The sequence below is a fragment of the Miniopterus natalensis genome, chromosome 10 (genome assembly GCF_054644295.1).
Source record: "Miniopterus natalensis isolate mMinNat1 chromosome 10, mMinNat1.hap1, whole genome shotgun sequence".
Lineage (NCBI taxonomy): Eukaryota > Metazoa > Chordata > Mammalia > Chiroptera > Miniopteridae > Miniopterus > Miniopterus natalensis.
This window is the reverse complement of record NC_142090.1, coordinates 50,451,897-50,474,473: the sequence shown is the minus strand read 5'-3', so window position 1 is coordinate 50,474,473 and position 22,577 is coordinate 50,451,897. Positions and strand designations below refer to the sequence as shown.

At 35.2% G+C, this 22,577-nt stretch overlaps 1 protein-coding gene across 1 annotated transcript in view; it reads left to right on the top strand.

Annotated features, from left to right (window-relative positions):
• LOC148092258 (cadherin-related family member 4-like) overlaps positions 1 to 14,936 on the top strand; it is a 154,063-nt gene extending 139,127 nt beyond the window's left edge. The window contains exons 23-24 of the mRNA XM_087820869.1: positions 1,324 to 1,470; positions 14,829 to 14,936. Coding sequence (XP_087676995.1) covers positions 1,324 to 1,470; positions 14,829 to 14,936 — 255 coding nt within the window. The remainder of the gene's footprint in view (positions 1 to 1,323; positions 1,471 to 14,828) is intronic.
• The last annotated feature ends 7,641 nt before the right edge of the window (positions 14,937 to 22,577 follow it).

The following is a 22,577-nucleotide window of genomic DNA, read 5'->3' as shown; positions in this document are numbered from 1 at the left end:
CACAGCATAGAGAAGCAGAAACCAAACAGAGCCGGGTGATCTGCATGAGTTAAAGGGATGAGACAGACTTGAGGATTCTGGGAGGTCAATAGGGCTGGAACTCATGGGGCTGAGGGCCAGAGGAGAGAGCAACAAGGAAAAGGCAGAGCTGAACTCCCCTTTCGGAGGTAATTGAATACAGAACACCATGTTCAGTTGAAGAGCCCTTCAAGCTCATTAATCTGTTGCATAATTTTACTAGAATGTAATATAATAATGATGAAAAACACCAGAGAATCTTAGTCAGACAAAATTTAATTTCCTTTCTCTTCTTTATATAATGTTTTATTGAAGGGCTCTTACAGGACAGCTGCAACCATGGAGAGAGACTGTTTTTTCTAGAAAACAAAGATACAAACAAGCCAGCAGTGTGGTCCTGGCAGGTAAGGGTAAAAAAGGAAATAGAGTCTAAGTCCCTGATGGCCAGATGTGGCTGCATTGGGCTGTAAGTCATTCCATCAGGATTAACAGCCTCCTACTCTAGAGCAGGAGACTGTTTGAAGTTGGGTCATATAAGGCAGTTTGATCAAAACTGTGAAGCTAATGAAAAACTGCTTGCATATCACAGCTTCATTAGTTATACACAGCTGGGCATCCTCATTTTGACAGAAGAAAGGACTTCAGCAGAAAGGAGAGTTCGGGTAGAGACAAACCACACAGACTTCTCGTAACAAAGCATGTGTAAGAAAAATTTAATGCTTGTGTTCTTAGTCATTTTTAGTGTCTTCTGCACATTATTACAATTCCAAAATTGTTAAGACGTCATAATTGATTAAGTAGAGATGTTCTCAAAACAGTGCAAAGCTATTCCTGTAATAGTAATTACCGAATACATCTAAGATAAAACAGTATTTTGCGGTCCTTACCCCAGTTTGAAATTTGCAAGAAATTAAAATTATGCTTAGTTCATTTTTCTAACTCACATTTGGTTTGGAATACTTTGCTTAATTATACTCTAAATCTTATGTTAACAGAAGAAAATGAAATAATGAAGAACCCCCTTCAATTGAGCATGCCGCTAGATACTTCACATACATTGCTTTTTAATTTTTCTGACTAACTATGAGAAGTAGATGTCATATATCTTTTTACATGTAAAAACTGATCTGAATAGATCATGCTAGAAGCAACCTATAAAGCTGAATTTGAAATGTAGGATGAGAAACAGGAATGGGAAAGCCTGGTAAGTCAAAGATTTGAGAGTTTTAAAGAGTGAGGGATCAGCCATCCCAAAAGAAGCAGAGATCCGGAAATGTAAGGAATGAGCAGTGTGCACTGGGTTAGGGTATGGAAGCCACCGGTGATAGGCGGCGGGTCCTGTACGGTCTGAGGACAGGAGCAGAAGTGCAAGAGGAAGTGGAAGCTGAAGAAACTGAGGCCAGACAGCTGCTTTACATTGTTCCGTTGAAAGTGGGAGAAAAGATACGACTGGTATGAGTGGTGTGAGAAAATTAAGAGGAGAGGTATTTTATGTTTGGTTTTAAATGATTTATTATTTTAAAACTAAGGGGGGGAGGAAGCTTAAACATTTCTATATAACTCTTTGGGAAAGACCTTATCAATATGTGGAATTTAAAGGAAAGCTCAGGGTCAAGTTTGTACGAAAAGAAAAGTTTATTTTCATAATAAAGTGTTTGCAAGGGAGCCCAGCTTTCAGATCAACTGGTTCATTGTAAAAGAGAACAGGAACTATTGATTTTTCAAATTTTTATATGGCAGCTGAAATTCTTATTAGATAATGATTGGGTCAGTTATGATAAAAATCAGATATTCGCGTTTTTGGAAATGTGTGCTGGCCTTACCATAAGAATAAACTTGGAAATATCTAGGTAAGAACAAAACATATAAGCAAGGATATAAGAGAAAGGAGTGCAAGAAAGAGAAGAAATTACTGGCAGAGGTGAAGAGAGAGGATGCATAGTGGGCCTGTTCTGAGAAGGGAGGTGCAGGGGAAGGGTGGAGAGTTAAATCTCCGCTGGACAAGCGAGATTTCCCCCACAACTGCACTGAGTGTCAAAGTCTGATAAATTTGGGGGGAGAAGTAAAAAAAAGGGACAGACTGAGCTTGGTAAAGTCAAGTGTTTTTCCAAAGTATCACAGAAAAGAAAAAAAGCACAAACAGACTTCAAATTCAGAACTTTTGACCATTTCAACTATCTTTCCAAAGTATCATGCTTTTCTTTTAAATACTGAACTGTATTTATATTTGACAGTTTAAGAAAAACAAACAAACAAAAGAGCACTTTACTATGGCTCATGTTTGCTTAACACTTTCATAATTCAGACATTCCCTCCCTCCCTTCTTTTATCCTTACGGCCTTCTTTGTGTCCTGGGCTTTAAGTGAACAAGTAGAATATATTTTCTGAGTGCTTCCCCTAATTTTGCTTCTGGTCTTTCCATGCCATAATCACAATGTTCATTACTGACAATGAAAGTGTGAGTCTCATGGAGTGTGTCAGTTCTACACTTTCTAGAAAAATTCCAAAATACCTTTATGCTTTCATGTATGTTTCCTACTCTTTCCTTTAGTTTTGATGATATAAATAGCCTTCCTCACCAACACAGTTTTCTTAAGGGTCACTTATTTCCTTAGGCAATTTTGAATAAATTTTGACCTCATAAAACTGATTTCAACTCAAGTATACCATCAGTTCTGATATTCTCTGGTATAAGATTTTTTCCCCATTACCTCTCATATCCAGAACTTTTTAAAATTTTTCTGACTATTGACACTCTGTCCCCCAATTCAGTTCTTAGAACCTAATCTATTTTCCCCTCTCTACCTACAAATTGGGTTTACTGTATCCAGAAATATGACTACCAATAATAATACAAATACATGTATGTAATCCACTGTCTCATCTGAAAACTTTGATGAAGCACCTATTTCACATAAAAATGAACTAACATAACTCTTTTGTTTGATATTTAAGGCTCTGCATATAGACCCTGTCACTTCTTTTATATATCCCCACTCTTCCCAGTACATTCTGGAACCGACACCATGCTAAAATTAAACTATATGTATACAGTTCCCCATATCTAGCTTAATTAATTCTCTTTGCTTGGCATGTTTTCTCTTATTTTTTGCCTCTGAGGCTACTGTTGATTCTCTAAAAAATATATAAAGCATTTAATACTAGAACTCTTTTCCATTCTTTGAGCTATTGTCTTAATTGGAGAGTATGAATTAAAATGTAATAAAAAAAGAGCAAAGTACATATTGGCTTAAGAAAGAAAAGTATGTATTTGTATAACATCCTACAACAATATATAATCTTGTTTTATTTTTTAATAATTGTATTTCTATTTGAGGATGCTCTGGTGCCAACTTCCTTGATTTATCCTGTTTCTTTAGATAAAAATAGTTTTTAAATATATAAATTAAGCTTATATACTAAATTTCTATTAAATTTATCATTATATATTCAGTAAGGCTGACTTTTTTCCTCCAAAGATTGGAATTTCACTAAATTTATAGTATTTATAAAAAGCAACATGCAATAATAAAATGAAGCAGCAGGTGGAGCTCTAGAATAAATTAGGATTTACTATTCTGCTGTCGTTTTTTATTGCTGAATCTGAAATAATTGAGGATTTTTAGATACACTTACAGACACTTATTTTTATTATCCCCTGACACTTCTCTTTTTATAAGTATATTATGCATTTATTGCAGGATTCTGGTATTTTCAAAATTATTTAATATGTTACACTTATTCAATATTTAAGAAAATAATTACATGGTAAAGAGATTATTATTACTTATATTTCAGCAATATTTATGCCTTAATAATGCTAATGTTTTATTCTATATATTTTTAAATAATAGGCATGTAAAATACATTCAATATCTGTTTACCTTTAAAATTTCCTTTTTAAAGCTACCCCCTAATAGTTACCTGATTAGGGTACCTCAAGAAAAAGTTAATCCATACATGTGACAATCATATTCTCAGTTCACATCTCATATCCAACAATTGCTTCTTGAATAGTTTCCTCTCATCCCCATTAAGCATTCTTTGACGTACCCCTGTGCAAGCACATTTAGTTGGTTTTCTTAAGTGCTCTATTATCGTCAACTATAGCAATTTAATTGCAATTAATAATTTAGTTTTCTAGCCTCCCGCTGGGCTATGAGCTCTATGTGCACACCCCCTAGCACAGAACCTGGCACGAGGCTAGTACTCTGTAAACATTCACTTTACTGAATGACAGGAGATGTGCATTTGGAGCACAGGAAAGAGAGAGAAACGGGAACTCTGGATAAAGCCAGGGACAAACAAGAAGAATAAGTGATGGAGAAGGAATGGTGGCAGATTTGCAGGGCCTCATTAAAACCAAGAAGTGACATGATCATCTTTGCTAAATAGAACAGGTTTGACATCTTGGAGTAACTCCAGACCAGTTTTGAGGCCATAATAATACTTTGAAGAGACACATTTATGACAATCACTATCAAAGGCAGGGCAGTTCACTTAAATAAGTGAAACAAGGTTGGTTGGGATTATAGAAAGCTGGGAGCACATGCTGTATCTAAGGTAGATATCATCTACTCAGTTCCTAAAGCTAATTGCTTTGTGGAAATGTGGACTAAGTATTCTAGGTTTTTAAATCCTATAAGAGAAGCTAAAACCAAATCTTACAATTTTATTAATTTTTAATTAAATTTAAAATTAAAAGCAGTAAAATTTACTGCTATGTATTTGTATAACATCCTACCACAATATGTAATCTTGATTTATAAATTTATTTATTTACTTATTTATTTATTTTTATATATCTTTATTGATTTCAGAGAGAGGAAGGGAGAGGGAAAGAGAGATAGAAACATCAATGGTGAGAATCGTCATTGATCAGCTGCCTCCTGCACGCCCCCAACTGGGGATCGAGCCTGCAACCCTGGCATGTGCCCTGATCAGGAATCGAACCTCAATCTCCCAGATTCTAGGTCAATGCTCAGCTGCTGGTCCACGCCTAGCAGGGCTTGATTTATTTTTTGAAATTATATTTTATGTTTGAGGATGCTCTGATAGCATCCTCAAATTGATTCTGCAATTTATTTTTTATTGTGGATATCTCACCACTACACATGTATTTAACTTATCTAAAGTAAATATACATAACTTGGAATAAAAAGTAAGTAGGAAAAACTGTAAACACTGTAGACATTTCTGTTCACTAAGCAGAATGTTTCTGAATCAGTATAGGCAAAAACTGCCCTTCCATTTCCTGTGTTCCCTCTGTCGGTCCCAGTTCCTAGGACCACTCGGTGCCATTTCTAGTGTGAGCTCTTGCAGCACTAAGTTTGATAAAGTAGTTGAAGAATGTGTGTTTTATGAAACATCCTCTTTACATAGAAATTAACTAATTTACTCAGGGCCACTGTCTTCAATGTGACACCATACTGAGAGATTTTTAAGAATAATTTTGATTACAAGTAAATTTAGCTCTATACACTGTCTTTAGAATGAAACTCCCCGCTAAGGCACGACTCTATTGTGTTTCTGATTTTTTAATTAAATGTATTGGGTGACATTGGTTAATAAGGTTATATAGATTTCAAGTGTACATTTCTATAATACATGATCTGTATATTGCATTGTTTGTCCACCACCCAAAGTCAAATCATCCTCTGTAACCCTTTATTTGCCCCCCTTTGCCTTTTCTTACCCCCTCACCCTCCTTTCTCTCTGGTAACCATCCTACTGTTGTGTGTATCTATACATTTTTGCTCGTTTTTCTTGTTTTTTCATTTGCTGCTTTCAATTTTATATCCCACAAATGAGCGAAATCATGATTCTTAACTTTTTCTGTCTGATTTATTTTGCTTAACATATTTCCAAGACCCATCCATGTTGTCACAAATGGTAGTATTTCATCTTTCCTTATGGCTGAGTAGTATTCCACTGTATAAACCTACCACATAGTCTTCATTCAATCATCTTTCAAAGGACGCTTTGACCTGATTATTTTATCAGTAAAATAGTAGTCCATCTCATTGGTACACAATGACGTGTTTGCTGATTCTCTATAGGTACACATTTACTTGGGGTGGGTGAGTGTCCTTCATTTTTATTATTTTTCAGGGCTGTCTTACCTATCCTAAGTACTTATGCATGGTAAATTTTACTATGAATTTGCAAAACACAGATTAGTTTTGTTAGAATTCTGAATGGAAATGAATTAAAATTAATAATATAATTAATAACTGTTTTTTGAGTTTCTCCTTTATGCCAAGTATTTCTGGCCATAACTCTCTAAAGTAAACATTGTATTGTTATTATATATATTATACAAACAAGCACATGGAGACACAGAACAAATAATTAATATTAGAAATAGGAATCAGATGCCTCAAAATATATATTTTTTGATGGAATAATTTCTCATCTGTGACTCTGTACTTGAGAAATATATGGAAACTCATGACTGCAAAATTTACAATAGTAAAAATATTGAAAACTACCTACAAATCCAACATTAGTTAGCAATAAAAATGTTTTTGAAGACATTTTTATAATATGCAAATTACTTAGGGTAAAATAATAGGGGTGAATGATACATATATTAAAACATGCAGAAAATATCCAAGAATAAAGTTATTTCTATCTAAAAAAAAAACAAAAAAAAACACAAGATGAGGTAAAGTGTTATAAACAACTCAAACCCTAATTAGAAACCATTGACTTTCATCCTAGGATTCTGATGCCAATTTTCTTCCCATCAAATAGCAGAAAAACATTAAGTAAAATTCTCTCACTGGAAAAGAGCGACAACAAAGACCCTAAAAACTCTGAGGACCACTAGGGGTCATGTTCTACTTTTTTGTCAGAGAGATTGCACTTAAGTTTTCTTCTTTTCAGTTGTAAGTAGTCCTGGTTAACAGGTGAAGAATTATGAAATCAATAACAATTACAAAGATAGCTAAAAGGTTTAGTTTTATTTCTAAAAGAGCAATGCATGCTTTTTATAGACAATGGAATGGACTGGAAAAAAAATAGACAAAAATCCAAAAGCAATATTTATTAAAACTTGGCAAATTTTGTCAGTGTCACATACAAAGTTATTTTCAATGTTGCACACACATATTTTTGCAAATGAATGTCTTTGAGTTTGCTTTCATACACTTAATTATATGTCCTAAGCATTTCTATGGCATTACAATATTTGGTTAAATGCAATTTTTGTCTTTCTTATGTTCCATCTAAATGTATAGTTATATGGTGCTTAATTGTCCCTCTATTATTGGATATTTAGGCTGCCTCTAATTTTCCATTAATATAAACCATACCCTGAAAAGTACATCAGTAAAAGCATAAGGCAGGCTGACCCGGATTCATGTCTCAACTATGTCACTTACTATTAGAAATACCTTTAACTTCAGTTTTGTTTTGTTTTTCTTACTTAAAATGATGGATAAGAAATAGTATGTATGTGGCAATTGTTAGGACTAAGTGACTTAAAACATAGAAAAGAAAAAAGTTCAGCATATAGGAAGTTCTAAATACATGCTAGCATATTATAATGTATTATTGTTAATATTTTTGTATATGAATCTGCATTTCAGATTATTTCTCTAAAACAAATTTCTGTTCTGGAATTAGATTTACTCATTCAAAAGTGGTTCTTTCCAAAATAGTTGGGCTACTCTATAATCTAAAGATATTTTAAAATGTGAAGTTTGTTCATCTATACAAAAATAGCAAATAACTCATTCAGAGAATAACATGGTTTTTGAGAGACACTGGAATTCTTTAGACGTGAAAACAAAAAATGTACATCAGAAAGCATTATATGTATCTGATTTTGATTTCATATTTTTTTTCAAAATCAGACAATCTGAGTTTTACAAGGCCTAGCAAACATTTTATAAGTACATACATATGTCCTATTTTCTTGAGTAGGGGAACAATAGCCTTTGTAAATCTCAGGAAACTGTGTCTCAAGGAAAGTAAAGAACCACAAGTCTAAACATAACCTTCTTAAAATATGTGACCTCCTGATCTGTTTGAAGATCTTCAAATGTGTCTTTGTTTTTTGGAGCCAGGTATGTTAATCAGTGTAAACATATGGTATTAACTTTTATCCTATTTCTTTTGGCTTATACTGTTGATAACCTTTCTAGAAACTAAAAGTAAAGAGTTAAAGCATCTACTAAGTAATATGTTATAGAATGTTTATGTTATTATTTTAAGATTCACATTAAATATAATTAATTGAGGCTTTAAAATAAGTTCCATTTATCTACTTTGCTGTAATTCAGTCAATTAACAAATGTACTAAAATGTTTTATTTATTCAACTTGAAAGGGTGTACAGACTTTTGGGCCTTTTGACTAGTTACATCTAATTAGAAGATATATTGAAATATAGAACACAGCACAATTTACATTTATCTTTCCCTTTTCGGGGATGCTGCCAACTGCACATTTGAAAAGAGCTAATCAAGAACTAATTTCTTTTAGTTGCAAGTGTATTTAATATTCTATTTTTCTATACATCCATGCTTTCAGAGAGCAGAAAGCCTTGAAAGTTAAAGGTATTTTGAGTACTTAGAAAACTAATGGTAAATAAAAACAAATAAACCAAATGAAGTTGTATCATTTGGATCAGGATACAAACACCCGTGCCCTGGCAGGGTGGTTCAGTCAGTTGGAGTCTCGTCCACACATCAAAAGGATGTGGGCTCGATTCTGCTCAGGGCACATACCTAGGCTGTGAATTCCATCCCCATTTGGGGTGCATACAGGAGGCAACCGATCAACGTTTCTCTCCTTTCTCTCCCTCCCTCTGTAAAACCAATAAAAAGTATCCTTGAATGAGGATTGAAACAGTCATCAGATAGGTGAACTTTTGACTGAGTTATTTCTATAAAGCTCTTAAGAAGTTTAATTATTTTCAAGAGAAAGATATGGTTTCCTTAAAATGGCTTTCCCTCACCATTACTCTCCCAGGGGCTTTCTGGGTTTTCAATAGGAATGTCAGCTATGCTAATGTGAAAGCTGCTTATGAAAGGATCACATTAAAGGTCTGAAATACAAATAACTATTGAAAAGTAAATTGCTGAACACTTACCCTGCTTATCTGTTTCAACTTTTAGTTGGGCTCAGACATCATTGGTAAGAGAAAGTAGACTCTTATCTACTCAATTTAGAATGCTTGTTGAATTTGATAACTTGTTTCCAATCTTGTTTGGTTGATATTATAAAGATAAGGTCAAAGGGGAAAGATTGTAAGTGGAAAGGAAGCATGCCAATGGGGAGAGTCTTACTGAAAGTTAAACTGAGAGACCATCCATAGGTCCCACGTCTATCTGTTATCAATTTGAAAGAAAAAATCATAAAATAATAAAACCAAAGACATTTTCTTGAAATCAGTAACAAGTTGCTCATTTTTGAATCGCCACCAAGCCAAGAATTTGGAGCAAATACTGTGACTCACTAGATGACTCAGCAGTGAGCTTTAGAATAGAAATTCAAATAATTTGGAAACTGAAAGAATGAAAAAATGTTCTACCCGAACTTATCTGATAAGATATATTTAAATAAAAACGTGATATCACATTACTAATGACCAGTGCCAGTGTCTTAGATCCCTTTTTTCTCCTTCCATTATATATGAAGAAAGTGTCTTATGAAAGGTGTTAGTAAGTCACGTTTCCTGACCTTTCAACAATGTCCAGGGTACCTCCTTGGAGATGAAACCAAGTGAAGGTGAAAGACTTCTACTCAGGGTTTCCCTGTTATTTCTCCTGCTTCAAAAGTAAGACTTTTTCTCTCTCTAAGAGATATTATTTTACTAATGAACAGAGGTCACCAGAGGGTCTTGGACATGAATCACCTAAATGAAAACCATTACTTGCTCAAATGATGTTATAAACCTAGCCTTATAGTAGCCTTATGGCAGTCCTAGACACTAAGCCCATTATGTCTAAGAACCACAGCCGTCGTGTTTATTTCATTGTTTACTGCTAGGAATTCTCAACAAATATTTGTTAAATGAATGAATAAAGGTTCACAAATATAAAATACATAGACCTTGCCCAAACTGAGTAACCACATTTATCTCTTAATTTTAATTGATTAAAAACTAGTAACCACATGTCCTTATCAAATTATTTCTATCAAATTTACATGCTTCAATAGTTTCATATGTCATATTGTAATAGCTGTGTAAATTTTTCTCCTTCTCACTTGGTCCTGGAAAATATTCTTTTAAGAATATTTATAATTTTAAAAAAAATTTTGCTTTCTAAGTAGCACTTATAAAGGATATAAATTTTTGCCCTAACAAGGGGACTCAGAGGCTCACCCCATCATCCCATACACCAAAAGGTTGTGGGTTCTTTTCCTGGTCAGGGTACATACCTAGCTTGCAGTTTTGATCCCCAGTCACGGCCTGTATGGAAGGCAACCGATCAATGTTTCTATCTCACATTGATGTTTCTCACTCTTTCTCTCCTTTCCGCTCTCTCTAAAAAATTAATAAACATATCCTCGGGTAAGGAAAAAAAAGACAATAAATTTTCAACATAATTCAATAACAATTTTCTCTCTTTAATCTCTTCATTAGAACAATGTCTTAAAACCCCTATAGACACATACAACACATACAGTTATAACCATGGCTGTGAGCATTTGCTTACACATTAACCTAATGCTTTCCCATCAATGTAAACTCCCTTAGGATATATCCAGAGATCCAGAGAGGGTTGAGGAGATCTAATATTTGCTAAAGGGAGAACCAATGTTCCCAGAAGAGGAAATAGAAGGACTATAAATCACACACCTTGGGTCTCTGAGGAAGGTCTATTCATACTGAGATAATTCTTACGTTCGAAGTTTAGTGGGATAATGAAGCCTGAGCAGAGCTTAGGATACATTATAGCACACAGTAAAGCTCATGAGGACAAAGACGAAACTGGGCAATGCTTGGAACATGAATGCTAAGCCAAATTTACTAAAACAACTTAAAATATTGTGTGCAGTGATAACACTAATTATAATTTAAATAATTTTCAATCTTTCCTTTTGTAGTGGAGCAAAACTAAATGTAACGTGTTTAATTGCTAAAATAATTTGAAGGCCCTTCAGGACGATTACTCAGGATTAGAATTACAGCAGAGTATAAAACATAGAATATTTTAAAATATCAACCCCTTTTCAACATGTAAACATACACGAGGCATTCTAAATCAGATGTGAATTTCAGAGATATAAAAATATTTTCCATATCTGCAGGAAACCACTGTGCCTACAGTTTATCTTATTAGTCATGGTTGTATGCCAGGGCCCAATCCTATGTTGAAAAAAATGCTTTTTGTTGTAGATGTCAGAGACATTTATTTTCTGTACAGAGGCTAAACCTAGTGTTTTACTGGAACAATCTTGAGTTTCATTTGATTATCTCATTGTTATTGTCACAAAATCACCATGAAGTCATAATGTACTTGCACACATTCCACCAAAAATTAGCCCAAGGGAAGTAATTTTTTTGTGTTTTTTTTCTCCTTTGGGGATTAATCATTGTGTAGTTGAGAAAAATGCATGTCATTATGCATGTCATTACAGATGTCCTTCTAAGAGACTTTAAGTCATGATTTCCCCCCAGTTGTATTGTTTTTAGTCTTTGACATCTTAAGAAATTATTTTATATTTATGCATCTATTCAATTTTTTATATCATATAAATCTCTTCTTTTGAAGCTATTTTTGTTGTCTGTTGCTTTTCTTTAACAGCAATTTTAGGTTCATAGCAAAACTGAGAGGAAGGTACAGGGATTTTCCATATACTCCCTGCCCCCACTCATGCATAACTTCCCCATTATCACATCCCCCACCACCATGGTGCATTTAATTCAATTAATGAACCTACGTGAACACATCATACTCACCCAAAGTCCACAATTTACCTCAGGATTTACTCTTGATGTTGTATATTCTACAGCGTGCACACATGTATAATGATGTATCCACCATTATAATATCATACAGAATATTTTCACTGACTAAAAATCCTCTGTGCTCCGCCTATTCCTCTCCCCACCCCCACCCCCACCCCCACCGCCAACCATTGGTAACTACTGATCTTTTACTGTCTCTAGTTTTGCCTCTTCCAGAATGTCATATAGTTCAACTCATACAACATGTAACCTTTTGAGATTGGCTTCTTTCATTATACGATATGTATTTAAATTTCTTTCATATCTTTTCATGCTTTGATTGCTCACTTATATTTGGTACTACTAATATTCTTTACTTGGATGTTCTATAGTTTATTTATCCATTCACTTACTCTAAGACATCTTGTTGCTTCCAAGTTTAGGCACTTAAGGAATAAAGCTGCTATAAATATCTGCATACAGATTCTGCTTCTTCGTACTTGCCTTTAAGGGTATAACAAATTAATACATTTTAAAAATATATTCAATCAATCCTAAAATATAAAGGGTAAAATATGAGAGTCCCTTCACCCTCCAACTGTCCCCTATCCTTATTTCCTCAGAACTAAGTTTAAGTATTCTTAACATTTGCATTATATATGGGCAAAGCATTACTAAAGTTATTTTTAGTGTGGCAGGGCAATTCAAAATCAAATGAAAGATACTGAGGTCTTAAGATTTTCTTGCAACATGAAAAAAATTCACTTTAGCTATCTGAAGTAAAGACTAATATATATAAGATATAGAGGTATATTTTGTAGATGTATTTAGTTTGTCTAGCTGTATTCTATTTCATACAGGTATATCTTAGAAAAATGAGTTAAAATATATTGTCTGAAAAAAATTTAGCTTTTCTCTTCTAGTTTTTCTAGATATGTTTTAGAAAAATACTAAAGTTAATGAAAAAATAAGACTAGAAAATTTTCATAAGTAAATTTTTCTTAGCAAAAACTAAAGTCAGGTTTATTTATTTAAAGAACTAAATGACTGATTTAAAATAACTAGACATTAACATATTATGTAAAAAAGAATTATCTCATTCCTCCTATTTTAACAACAAAAACTGTTCTGTAACCCAAGATAACATTTCTAGGAATAAAGGGCCATCAACAAAATATTATTTTACTGTGATTATCTTCTATAATTTACTAATATTGAGGGGTAATGGAGATTTTTAAAGTTAGGTTTTAAAACATTTAATTTGGAGTTATAATTTAAGTGAACAAGAGGCAGAAAAGCCTGTGTGCTTCTGATATGCAGTGATTGAAGAGCTTCTCAATTTTCCTTTTCTCTTGGAACCCATTTATTTTACTTTAACTGAAACTGTTTCTTCATGACTTATCACTTTATGGGTTCTTAACTGAAACAGGAGAGAGAATTCTAAGTTCTTGTTCTACAGTTCACCTCATCATTTGCTAAGTATATTTCAACAAACTACTGTGTTTACTTTTCATCTCCTGCTTCAAATTTTCTGTGGTTTCCCTTCTTTCCTTCTAGAAGTTTCACAAATAAATCTTCAAGGTATTAAAGCATAATGTCTTCTTTTGAAACCTCTGAAAAATAGTTATATACAGTAAAGAATTGGCTTTCTTACTACATTTAGTCAGAAAATATCAAATAAAGGAGAACATTTTAGCCACAGAAAAGTAAACTTAGCTTAAGAAAAAATATTTAAAGTGAAGTCAATTTAATTTCAGAAGTTAAGAAAAACACGTCAAAAATAAAAGCGTAACAAGAAAACATTAATTATACTTGATTCATAACAACTGCAAGTGTGCAATTAAACACATATAGTTGGTCAAATAAAGTGTTTTAAGCTATTTTTTTCATAAGTGAAAAATATTATTCAAAAGTAATAAGATATCTATAGTGATGCCCATAATCCCAGCCGCGTCCACCTTTTGACCTCACACCATGTTTGTCACTCTTGCTCACAGGCATTCTCTTTGTACCTCAAATAGACCAGCTAACCCCAGGACCTTTGGGCATTGCTGTCCCTTTCTCCTATGACTTTTTTCCACAGGTATTTGCACTGGTGATGCCTTCTCATCATTCAGGATTTAGCTTAAATTTCATTTCCTGACTGTATTCTCTAATTAGCTTCATTACCATTGGTTTCTTCTTTAACATCTTACTCTGTTTTATTATTTTAATACCAAGTATATCTCTCCGAGATTGTCAACCTCATTTAGTTGTCTGTATCATTTCTAGATTTCTATCTTTGATATTATGAATTCTTTCCTCCATCTGGTCAGCTCTATTTCTTAAGCTCACTAGTTCATTCTTTATATCTTTTATTGAATTGCTCATCTCTAAAATTTCTATTGGGTTCTTTTTTAAAGTTTTAATCTCTGATAAAGTACTGGTTTTGTTCATTGATTTTATTTTAAGTTTGTTAAACTGCCTATCTGTGTTTTCTTGCTTTTTGTTAAATTTTTTTCAGAACAGCAACCTTGAATCCTTTGTCATTTAATTCACATATTTCCATGTCTCTAAGTTTACTTTCTATAGATTTTTTATTTTCTTTCTGAGCTGCCACATTACCTTGGTTATTCATAGTATTTCATAAGTTCCTTCTCTTCCCAGGCATCTATGAGCAGCACTTCTCTAGCAGGTTGACAAAAAGTCTTTCTTTTGTTTTTCAGTAGGTGGTTGAGAAGCACACATTATTTAACTGAAAAAACTTGCATTGCCTGGCTTTTCAGATCTCTGCAGATAGTAGAAAATGTCCTGTATTCCCTAGGAACTTAAGCATCTCCTCTACGACCAGGTTGCCTTGGTCTCAGAGCACCAACCCCATAGGGAAATGTTGTGGGTGATGTAGTTCTGAGTCTGTGAATTTCCAGTGCTACCGGCTACAACCCGATGCTGCCAGTAGTGCAGTCATGATGGGTGGTGGCATGGTGAGCTGGGAGAGGCTGAATGGTGTCTTTGTGACTTTGGTCTCCCAGTAATGGCAACTGTTAGACCTCAGCAGCCTCACCTCTGTATCTTTACCCATCCCTGGGATTAGCTGCAGCTTGTGCCTGCCACTCAGTGGAAAAATGCTTCTATGGCTCTGGTTCTCAGGGTTGCAGATAATGTGCTCTGTAACCTGCTACACTCACTGCTAAAATTTCTTTTGAGGTCTGCTAGTAACTCTGGGAATGTGAGTGGAAGTGAGCTCTGGAAAGGTGAAAAGAGGCAGCTAAGCTCTCTGGCTTTATTTTTCTGCCTGGCAATGGTGGCTGCCAAACAACTACAGCCATACCTCTGTGCTCCAGGCTGCATCTCCCTTTCCTGCTCCTTGGCTTGCTCCCACTTGCCCACTTTCAGATGTATCAGTGAGCAGATCTCTCAGACATGTTTGTGTGTTGAGCAAAAAAACCTTTGTTGAATTATAGCTGTTCAAATTGTTGTAACCTCAAGGGAAGATTAGGGGGACCTCTCAAGCTGCCATTCCTTTGATGAACAACTTTTTTCATCTCTCTAGGTTGAAGGTGATTTGGATGGCCAAATGATCTGCACCTCTCTTCCTGCTTCTCACTGCTCCCTCAGGATCTCTATGCCAGCGCTAGGTCACAGGAGCAGGCTTCATCATGTGGACACCTTTGTCATGTGGTCTTGTTTTCTTTCTTTTCTTTTTTTTGGGGAGGTTTGTTTATTTTGTTAATACTTACTCGAGGATATTTTTTCCTATTTTTTAGAGCGAGTAGAAGGGAGGGAGGGAGGAGGAGGTGGGAGAGATAAAGAGATAGATGATGATAGATAGATAGATAGATGATAGATAGATGATAGATAGATAGATAGATGATAGATAGATGATAGATAGATAGATAGATAGATAGATAGATAGATAGATAGATGATAGATAGATAGATAGATAGATAGATAGATAGATAGATAGATAGATGATAGATGATGATAGATAGATGATAGATGATAGATAGATAGATAGATAGATAGATAGATAGATAGATAGATATAGATAGATAGATAGATAGATAGATAGATGATAGATAGATAGATGATAGATAGATAGATAGATGATAGATAGATGATAGAGAGATGATAGATGATAGAGATAGATAGATGATAGATAGATGATAGATGATAGATAGATAGATAGATGATAGATAGATAGATAGATGATAGATAGATAGATAGATAGATAGATAGATAGATAGATGATAGATAGATAGATGATAGATGATAGAGATAGATAGATGATAGATAGATGATAGATGATAGATAGATAGATAGATGATAGATAGATAGATGATAGATAGATGATAGAGAGATGATAGATGATAGAGATAGATAGATGATAGATAGATAGATGATAGATATAGATAGATAGATAGATGATAGATAGATAGATAGATAGATAGATAGATAGATAGATAGATAGATGATGATAGATGATAGATGATAGATAGATAGTTAGTAGATGATAGATAGATGATAGATGATAGATATAGATAAATGATAGATAGATGATAGATGATGGATAGAGATACATAGATGATAGAGATGATAGATAGATATAGATAGATAGATAGATAGATAGATAGATGATAGATAGATAGATAGATAGATGATAGATAGATAGATAGATGATAGATAGATATAGATGGATAGATGATAGATAGATAGATAGATAGATAGATAGATAGATGATAGATAGATAGATAGATAGATAGATAGATAGATAGATAGATAGATGATAGATAGATAGATATAGATGATGGTAGATATAGATAGAAACATGATAGATGATAGATGATAGATAGATGATAGAAACATCAATGTGAGAGAGACACATGGATGGTTTGCAACCCTCATGTTACGCAGCTGGGGCCAGGGATTGAACCTGAAACCCAGGTACATGCCCTTGACTGGAAATCAAACCCACTATCCACTGAGCCACACCAACCAGGGCTGGTCTTGTTTTCTTACCCATTCATCCACCCTGTGTCTTTTGATTGCAGTATTAAATCCATTTACATTTAAAGTAATTATTGATAGGTATGTAGTTATTGCCATTTATTAATCATATTTATGTTTCCTTTTTTCCTTCTTGTTAAAGAAGTACCTTTAACATTTCTTGTAATATTGGTTTGGTTATAATAAACTACTTCAGCTTTTTCTTGTCTGGGAAACTGTTTATGTCTCCTTTAATTTTGAATGTAGCCTTGCTGATTAGGGTGTCTTGGTAGTAGATCCTTTTCATCACTCTGAGTATTTCCTACCACTCCCTTCTGGCCTAAAAAGTTTTTATTGAGAAATCATCTGACAGTCTAATGGGAGCTCCCTTGTAGGTAACTAACTGTCTTTCTCTTGGTGCTTTTAATATTCTTCCTTTTTCTTGAACCTTTTTAATTATGATGTGTCTTGGTTTGGGCCTCTTTGGGTTCATCTTGTTTGGGACTTTCTTCCCTTCCTGGACTTTTGTGTCATTTTCCTTCTCCAGGTTAGGAATGTTTTAAGTCATTATTTCTTCAAATAGGTTCTCATTTCCTTACTCCCTCTATTCTCCTTCTGGTAGCCTTAAGATGTGGATGCTGTGGTGCTTGATGTTATCCCAGAAGTCCCTTAAACTGTCTTCATTATCCTATATTGTCTTCCAAATCACTGATTCAATTTTCAATTTTCTGCTTCATCTAATCTGTTACTGAGTCCATTTCAGTTATTATATTCTTCATTTCTGTTTTTTTTTTTTTTTTTTTTTAATGGTTTCCATGTCTTTTATATGCTATTGAAATTCTCACTATGATTCTTGAGCATACTTATAACCATATTTTTGAACTCTGTTTCTGGTAGGTTGCTTTCTGCTAGTTTATTTAGTCATTTTGCTAAAGAATATGCCTATTGTTTTATTTGGGACATGCTTCTTTGTTTCCCCATTTTGGCTGACTCTCTGTGTTTGTTTCTATGTATTAGGTAGATTCGCTATGTCTCCCAGTCTTGGTAGGGTGGCCTTAAGTAATAGGTGTTCTGTGAGTCTCAGTGCTACAGTGTCCCTGATCACCCTGAGCAGGGGGCTCCAGGATTTTCCCTTATGTGAGTTATGTGTACCCTCCTATTGTAGTTGATCCTTGATTGCTGTTAGCCTGTCTGTGGGTGGCTTGTCCCCCTCAGACTGGCTGGCTGTGAAGATTGGTTTTGACCACAATATAGGAGCTGCTATGAGGGGGCTGACCCCATGAAGGAGAATTCCCCTCAGCATGGTCTGGTGCCTGTTAATATCTCCCTTTGGGTGTGCCATTTGTGGAGCAAATTATGTCATGCTCTGAAACCACAGAGTGTGTTGATTCTGGGTCTCTTGGGTTGGACTGAGTTGCAGGTCAGTGTCAGAGGTTTCCTGTGATGAGCCCTGGGCTCCCTGTTAAAAGCTACCAAGGAATTCACAGTTCTAGCTGCCTGTTCTGTCCCTGAGTACATGTAGGAAGTGCCAAGTTGCAAGCAGAGGTCAGCTTCTACCAGTACCAGGCAAGGAGCAGGTCAACACAAGGCTCAATGCAGTCTGAGACCCACTGCCAGCTTCCCATTAGGCTCAGCCATTGAAAAGCTAGTAGTAGTACTCAAATTGCATGAGAGAGGTTCTCAGGGAGTCATCAGGGTGGGGCACGTGGCTAGTACAGATTCAAATTTGGCACCAGTGCTGAGTCTGAGGTCACTCAGGAAAAGTCCCAAGGTACACTGAGACCAGCTGCCACCTGCTCAGGAACTGGGGGCTTTTGCAGTGGGTGGGGTATCAAGAAGTTGAAAACGTGGAGCTGGTAGAGCTCAACAGGCCAATGCAGATTTGGCTGCATAGAGTGGGGGCTTAACACAGAAAAGGTGCCACCTTTCAGTTGTGGAGGAAAGATGGCCCTTGTCCCAAAGCCACCTAATTCATTTTCTCCGTGTGTCTTTGGCACATCCTGAGCTTGACTGGAATTTCTTGAGAGTTTATTTTTTAAGTCAGACTATAATGTGGGTGCAAGCTGGTTGCAACTAACAAAGCCCCAGAACTTGTGCAGTTGGGTAGGGTGGAGCCTTAAGGGCTCCTCAAAATGGAGCTAATGGAGCTCACCAGGCTAATGCCATTGGGGAAAGGCTCCACATAGGAAAGGTGGTGCTTGTTGGCCTGTGGGAAGAGGGCCCTCATCCTAAAGCTACACAACTGAGTTTGTTCTTGTGTGTCTCTGGCATCCTCTGAACTTGTCCAGAATTCTTTGTGAATTTTTTTAAAAAGATGGCAAGATGGGCCCAGGCTGGTTTCCACTTACAGAGCCTTGAGTTGTGCATGTGTTGGGTAGGGTGGGACCTCAGGAAGTTGTGAGAGTGGAACTAATTTAGCTCATCAGGCAAATGCTATACTGGGGGATGGCCCAATCCAAGAATTATGGTGTCAATGGGCTGTGTATGAGGAGGACTCAACACAAGGGCATTGGAGGCTGTCCCTTAAGCACTTGCCACAAAGTCACACAACTCAGTCTCTCCCTGTATGACTGGTGTCCCACCCAGCCTTTGTACTTCTTCCAGAGCCACAATGAATGCCTGAGAGAGATATTTTGTGCATTGACCCTTTAAGAGGACACTTGGGTTTCCAGCAGCTTCCGTCTCACCTGCGTGGAGAGGATCCCTAATGATTTTCACTGCCAGATGTTATGTGAGCTCCTCTTCCTGGCACTGGTGCGTGCTCCAGGTTGGGGAGCCCAGCATGGGGCTGATACCCCTTGCTCCTCAGCGGAGACCTCTAAAACTGAGGTATTCTTCGAATTCTCAACTGCCACACATGGGTGTGGGGCCAGACTGTTTTGGGTCTCTGTCTCTCCTACCAGTCCCAACATGGCTTCTTCTATATATCCTTAGCTATAGGACTTCTGTTTAGCTTGTCTTCAGATGGTTATGCAGGTTGATTGTTCTATAATTTAGTTGTAATTTTGATGTGGTCACAGGAGTAAGTGAGTGCAGTTTCTACCTATTCCACCATCTTGACTGGAGCTATATTAATATATTTAGCATCTTAATAGATTAACTCTTCTTGACTGGGCATAGGGAATCATAACATCTTACAAATGGAAAGACTTTGTATTCAGAGAGTTCAACTATCTTTTTAATGTTAACATCACCAATAAGGAAGTGTCTAATTTAAATAAACTGTCCAGGTTGAATTTGCTATTATGGAAGTCCAATACCTTCTAAAAATGTTTTTTCAATATTATTATACAGTTATTTTATAGAGTAAATAAGTTAATTTATTAATTCAACAAAGTTTTATATATCTAAGACCTATTATGATGAGTGAGATCAGAGTTTACAGATTCTGCACAGGTTTAAATTTTAAAGAAGATATTCAAAAGAGGCCTTGCACATGTTAAGGAGATATGTAAAGAAATGTGGGGGTCATTTCAAGCAGAGAGAATGGAGCAAAAGACTGGATCTGTGGAGAAACAGCAAGGAGACCAGTATGACTAGAATTGCATTAGTGAGGTGGCAAGAAGAGTACAAGGCAAGAGGTGTGTGTGTGTGTGTGTGTGTGTGTGTGTGTGAGGGGGGAGAGAGAGAGAGAGAGAGAGAGAGAGAGAGAAAGAGAAAGAGAAAGAGAAAGAGAAAGAGAAAGAGAAAGAGAAAGAGAAAGAGAAAGAGAAAGAGAAAGAAAGAGAAAGAGAAAGAGAAAGAGAGAGAGAAAGAAAAAGAGAGAGAGAGAGAGAGAATGAGAATAGAATGTTGTTGGCTTTTGTAAGAACTTTAGCTTTTACCATGAATGAGGTGGGAAGCCTTCTCATCTGTGCAAAATAATGCTGGTGTCTCATTTATGATTTAAAGTGATTATTCTTGCTGTTGTGTTGACATAAACTGTGGAAATCAAGAGTTGAAGCAAAGAGACCAAGTAGTAGCATGTTACAGTAATCCTGGAGGAAGATGATTATGGCTCATATCACAGTGGTTGTGGTTCAGTTGGTGAGAGGTAACCTAATTCCAGAAATATTTTGGAGGTAGAATCAGAATTTTTTTTTTTTCATATGGGATGTGGAGTGGGAAAGAAAAAGAGAAGTAAAAGTAACGTCAAATTATTTGCCTTGAATTATGGGGAACCTAGTAAATCAGGCCCTATGAAAGGTGACAAGAGCCTAAACTAAGGCCATGGTAATAAAAATAGAGAAGAAGGCAAATTTAAGCTTTATTTTGGGGGTAGAACAGTAAGATAAAAGACTAACAATGCTAACAATAAAAATAAACCTTTACTGAGCAATTACTATGTGTCAGACCTTGTTAAATAATTTATATATTAATATTAATATATTTAATTCTAACATAATTAATACAAGCAAGGTACTACCCTAAGCAGTTTGTTCATAAGAGGAAATGCCAAAAATTGGTAATTAATTAGTTGAATGTGTGTGTATATGTGTGTGCATACAGAAGAAAGTGAAAAGTTAAACAACATAATAGTAATAATGATAACAATAATGAGCAACTCAAACACATATTGAGCATTCATAATGTTCAAGATACTTGGTAAGCACTTATATAAATTTTTATCCATTGATTTTTTTTTTACAAGAAGTCTTTTTACAGTGGAAGAAATTAAGGCACAAAGAAGTTTGAAACATTTACCAAAGTCACCAATTGAAAACAGTGTTGAGCCAAATTTTAAATATAGAAAATTGAATTCTGAGCCTTAGCTCTTAAACTTTAACATATAATACAAAAATATTTTCTATAAAAAGTTATAATATTTGATAAATCAATGGTAAATAACATAAATGCTATTTAATTTAGTAAAAGAAGATAGATGACAGTCTAAGTAGACTTCTCAGAATACAAGGTACTTGACAAGTCAGCTTTTTCTATAACTAGTCATACTGAAACTGCATTCCAAACTGAGGGAAAGTATAACAAATACTTAAGTGAGATATGAATATAATGAATACATGTTTTATTGTTGTTGAAGTTGCCAAACCAGTTGGTATTCATTAGACATGAACTGTTATAAGTAGTATTAGATGAATAATAAAGAGCTTTGTATTTCATGATAAAAGACTAGAGTTTTCCCTTTCAGCACAGGGAAATAAATGAAGATTTTAACAAGGAAAGAACAAGATGACACAATGTTTTAATCTGCCAATATAGGGGATGATGGGAAAAAAGGGGGAGCTGTAAAACTATTCCAATAACACAATAATTTTATTGGTTATGGATGTAATACTGGTATGGCACAAGAAAAATGAACAGCATGCAAGACATTGGCAAGAAAGAATCAATGAGATTGGTGACTTCTTGAGTGGGTTGGAACTAAGGAGGGAGTAGTCTCAAAGAGGGAAAAAGTCCAAAAAGCTGGAAAACCAGAATAATTTAACATTGAAAGAAAGGGTAAAGGAAAAAAAGAAAGAGACTGTTTGACATAAAGGATGATTTTGAAAAAATAAATAATAGGTGATGGAAAGACATCTGAGGAGATATATCTAGCTCAAACCTCTCATCTTGTTAGAGGCACTGGACCCATTGTCTGGTTTCAACTTCAGTAACTCCTCAACTCATTCCCAACAGAGTTAAAAGTCACTAGAAGGAAGCCTCTTAACATCTTGACAGCAACCTTGCAAACTGATCAGCATGTGTGTTTC